At 35.2% G+C, this 5502-nt stretch overlaps 1 protein-coding gene across 1 annotated transcript in view; it reads left to right on the forward strand.

The window, feature by feature from the left end:
• LOC107592800 (ras and Rab interactor 3-like) overlaps positions 1 to 5502 on the forward strand; it is an 18830-nt gene that overhangs the window by 8683 nt on the left and 4645 nt on the right. The window contains exon 8 of the mRNA XM_016282363.1: positions 126 to 434. Coding sequence (XP_016137849.1) covers positions 126 to 434 — 309 coding nt within the window. The remainder of the gene's footprint in view (positions 1 to 125; positions 435 to 5502) is intronic.

Consider the following 5502-nt stretch of genomic DNA (forward strand, 5'->3'; position numbering starts at 1 on the left):
ATATATATATGTGTGTATGTCTTGGAGACTGTATGGAATTTCTCTTATGTTTATGCATTAATTACACATACAAATTTTTTTCAGTTGCTTATGGTGTATCTGATAACTGTTTTCCCCCTTTTCAGAGATGATTGTTGAAGCAGCCTTATGCAAAAGTGTCCTGAAACCCTTACGAGAGTCTGTGTATAACGGACTGAGGGATATCCACTCCCGTGCAGGAAATTTGAAGAAACTAAAAGAAAACCAACAAGTGGTTCAGGGGACGACCACCACAGACCTGGGGGTCATCACCAGTGTTCCTGAAACGGCCGTTATGGAGAAAATTCAAACAAAGCTGGGGAACCTGCACCAAGAATATTCACCTCAGAAGAAGATCGACCTGCTACTCAAGACCTGCAAAATCATCTATGAATCTATGTCTGTAGGCTGTCCAGGTGGGTTTCTTTTGGAATATTGTGAATTAAAGACCCTGATGAATGTACGGTTGATCCTATACTTATGATGCATATATAGGTAATTAGGTGTCTATATAGGTAAATTTAGCAACTTTTGGAAAGTTATATCTGTAGTTATATAATAAATAATATATCTAGTTATAGCTATACATCTAATGCTTTTGGGAACTGTAGCTCAGATCATTACTCATCAGTTCCAGAGAATATGGCAGATAGAGCACAACCTCTGAATAGAGAGGGACAGAAAACACATAACCGATGTTTTTCTACACAGCCCAAACTCCGCCTTTTCCTCCTCACCCCAAAATTAGTCCTGATTTCATCAAAGCAGTCATTAGCGCCTCCAAATAAGGAAGTGCTACAGCTGCAAAAGACAGTGTTTGTGCAGAGAGCTGTTTACAGAACTGGACATGCGTAGTATTTATCATAATATTAACTTTTAAAGCTCTTGTCTATATTATTCTGCATGCAGAACAACAAAGTAAGACCATCACTGACCTGTTCTGAAAGGTTTTTTTTTTGTTTTGTTCTGCGAACCAAGCACTTCACTCACTACGAAGTGATAGAGTTACAATTTGTCAGGCTTTTTGTATTATCAGCAGTAAATTTGAACCAAAATTTGAACTAAACTTCAAAAAATGATCACTTTTTTGTGTGTGAAATTGCAGGAGATTCACATTCATATGTTTAAAGCTTTAATTGACACTGACCAGCATATATATTTTAGTTAAAATCATGCAATTCCTGTCGCTTTCTTCAAAGTCGCGACACATTGTTTCAGTCACAATAAGTTAAAGAATTTGTAGAAATACTTGTTGTGGATAGTTTTTGTCATATAATACCGTTTTTGACATACAATTCTCTAAAATTACATGTGCAATTCACAATTCATTGGATCTGAGAGAGCATCTATTATTTAAACATTACTATGAAACTGTTTGAAATTTAGAATGGGGATTTTTGTTGTTGTTGTTGTTGGACCTGCGGGACTTTGTTTTCAGAACATTTTTCTCATTTATACAGTACATTCTCTGTCATTTTGTCATTATGTGATTCAGGCACAGTTTTCTAGGCTTAAGATGAAAGTGAAAAGTATGTGTTATTACAGTGGTTTTCACCTGGCTTCAGGATCAAGATTTTACACTGGACATCAAGTGCTGGCCCAATTAGACTGAAAATAAACCTAAATAATATTCAACAACTGAATTTATTAATAGTATCATGAATTGTTTAGGCCTACTATTATGCAAAATTATTGTTACATAAAAAAAATACATTTTGCAAATACATACATTTAAAATTGAATTTTTTATTTGAATAATTTAATTTGAATGGTATTCAATGGTTAATAATTCACAGCACAAAACACAGTGGGCCTCATTTATCAATCTAACGTAGAAACGAGCCCAGATCCGTGTGCACAAATCAACTGTGTGATTCATGACACATTCTTGTGCCGCCAATCTCATCGTAGGAATGATCGCACGTTGATAAATGTGGCGGCAGAAAACAATTGTCATTTGAATATCACGCCCCTAAAAACACCCTGGTTTAGAAGTCTTGCCCCTAGAGTTTACGACACGGAGAAACGAAACCCGGCCAAAAAGAGGAAGTAATCTCATGAAAGTGAAATTGATCTCACTCCAAAAACTCCGTTAACCTTGTAATTGCAAACTATTAGGCTACATTAATTTATATGTATATTAAAATACTGGTAAATATAAACAGCCTATTTAGTTCCCCTCACTCTACAACAAATATTTTACATTTAATGGTATTCAGAACAGAACAAGAATGAAAAATAAGTAGTTGCAGTTTTTTTCTTCCTTTTGTTAATCTGTTAATTCGCACAAATCAACTGTGTGATTCATGACACATTCTTGTGCCGCCAATCTCATCGTAGGAATGATCGCACATTGATAAATGTGGCGGCAGAAAACAATTGTCATTTGAATATCACGCCCCTAAAAACACCCTGGTTTAGAAGTCTTGCCCCTAGAGTTTACGACACGGAGAAACGAAACCCGGCCAAAAAGAGGAAGTAATCTCGCTAAAGTATATTATTCTGCATGCAGAACAACAAAGTAAGACCATCACTGACCTGTTCTGAAAGGTTTTTTTTTTGTTTTGTTCTGCGAACCAAGCACTTCACTCACTACGAAGTGATAGAGTTACAATTTGTCAGGCTTTTTGTATTATCAGCAGTAAATTTGAACCAAAATTTGAACTAAACTTCAAAAAATGATCACTTTTTTGTGTGTGAAATTGCAGGAGATTCACATTCATATGTTTAAAGCTTTAATTGACACTGACCAGCATATATATTTTAGTTAAAATCATGCAATTCCTGTCGCTTTCTTCAAAGTCGCGACACATTGTTTCAGTCACAATAAGTTAAAGAATTTGTAGAAATACTTGTTGTGGATAGTTTTTGTCATATAATACCGTTTTTGACATACAATTCTCTAAAATTACATGTGCAATTCACAATTCATTGGATCTGAGAGAGCATCTATTATTTAAACATTACTATGAAACTGTTTGAAATTTAGAATGGGGATTTTTGTTGTTGTTGTTGTTGGACCTGCGGGACTTTGTTTTCAGAACATTTTTCTCATTTATACAGTACATTCTCTGTCATTTTGTCATTATGTGATTCAGGCACAGTTTTCTAGGCTTAAGATGAAAGTGAAAAGTATGTGTTATTACAGTGGTTTTCACCTGGCTTCAGGATCAAGATTTTACACTGGACATCAAGTGCTGGCCCAATTAGACTGAAAATAAACCTAAATAATATTCAACAACTGAATTTATTAATAGTATCATGAATTGTTTAGGCCTACTATTATGCAAAATTATTGTTACATAAAAAAAATACATTTTGCAAATACATACATTTAAAATTGAATTTTTTATTTGAATAATTTAATTTGAATGGTATTCAATGGTTAATAATTCACAGCACAAAACACAGTGGGCCTCATTTATCAATCTAACGTAGAAACGAGCCCAGATCCGTGTGCACAAATCAACTGTGTGATTCATGACACATTCTTGTGCCGCCAATCTCATCGTAGGAATGATCGCACGTTGATAAATGTGGCGGCAGAAAACAATTGTCATTTGAATATCACGCCCCTAAAAACACCCTGGTTTAGAAGTCTTGCCCCTAGAGTTTACGACACGGAGAAACGAAACCCGGCCAAAAAGAGGAAGTAATCTCATGAAAGTGAAATTGATCTCACTCCAAAAACTCCGTTAACCTTGTAATTGCAAACTATTAGGCTACATTAATTTATATGTATGTTAAAATACTGGTAAATATAAACAGCCTATTTAGTTCCCCTCACTCTACAACAAATATTTTACATTTAATGGTATTCAGAACAGAACAAGAATGAAAAATAAGTAGTTGCAGTTTTTTTCTTCCTTTTGTTAATCTGTTAATTATATAATAGCCTATTATATATTTTGTGTTATCCTATTTATTTTATTGCTTTTATAGATTTAATATCTAGTTTTCTCCTTTCACAGAAGCGCTGCAGGTGCATGATGCGACGATTGAATCCTCATGGTCTTGCTATTCGCACCTTGTTGCAATGAAGCCATAATTAATGAACTGTTGGACATATTTTAATCTTGCGTGGATTTGGTCACAGTTTCGAGAATAATGTTGCGTTCAAGTCCTCCTGTGACGTTCATACTTTACGACGTCAGGTGCGTTCAGGTCAGTTTAGTCGGTACAAGATGGTGGCGTACCTAATTTTAATAAATTACAAGAAAGTAGGCCTACAACAGGGTCTGTTAACTCTGCTTATAGAAAATGAAGAGCAAATAATGATTCTAACATGACACTAAACCAAACACCAAAAAACAACTACATGTGTGTATGTACAGCCTCACACACATATACATATATATATACACATTAAATATATATTATTTCATTTCCATTTTGTATGTTGAAGTACTGAAATAACTCAAAATAAATAAAAGTAAAACTTAATAAAAAGCCTATATAGACATAATAAAAAAACTAATAAAATGACATTACTACAACTGTAACTAAAACTAAAATAGATAACTAATACAAATCAAAGCACATTAGTTCATCAGTAATCCTAAAAAAATAACTGAGGCAAACACACATGCTAAAATAACAACAACTTACCGACACACATAGTTAGTAAGAACTAGATTATAAAAAACTGAAACAGAAGTGGAAAGAGGAGATAAAAAGCGATACTTCTGTCCTTTGCCGGTGTCCTGCCCGGTGGAGTCGCACGGTAGAGTCGATGGCCTTTACACTCTTCGGTCTTCTCACGACCGCTTCCGCGGTAAACTAAGCTTCTTTTTAATTCGTTTAACAAAACTCAAATTTAATTCAGCTGGACACACTTTCCTGTTTATCCCAACAAATGGCCAAGCAAAGCGCACGACACTCACAAGGTACACGAGACAGTACGAGACCAAACGCCGTTATATTACTATCCTGCCACATTCAAATAGCTTATTTTTTGTAAATAAAAAGCCTGACAATGTCACTGCTTAATACCTATAAGTATTGTGATTTATGTCTTTACTTGGATTTCATTAACTAGCTGCGTAACAAGAACATGACCAATTTAAGTTTATAGGACAACTAAACTATCAATTTAAACAAAAAATTACCGTCAAGTACAGACGTTGCATCCGTCGATTCCGCCATGTTTCTCATTGACACGCCCCCAACTCGGAAACTCGGGGCTTAAAGAAAATTGAGTTTCCCACTCCTAATAATGACTTTGTGGTGGCGTTCATGTGCGTTCAACTCGTAAATACGATCTGTCAGACATGACTTGAACATGTAAGAGGATGTCACGCAACTCGTCCATTTTGGTATCTGCCTTAACTGGCTGCTTCTATACCAAGTGATGGATGAATGTGTGCTAAAATATTGAATGTGTGCTAAAATATTTTAAATTTGACAATTTCTCTAACAATGCACAGTTATTCAGTTGCGTTTTGTATTTACCATTGTCCCCCCCCCCCCCCCCCCCACTCCAGA

Source organism: Sinocyclocheilus grahami, unplaced genomic scaffold (assembly GCF_001515645.1).
Source record: "Sinocyclocheilus grahami isolate Dianchi unplaced genomic scaffold, SAMN03320097.WGS_v1.1 scaffold158.1, whole genome shotgun sequence".
Lineage (NCBI taxonomy): Eukaryota > Metazoa > Chordata > Actinopteri > Cypriniformes > Cyprinidae > Sinocyclocheilus > Sinocyclocheilus grahami.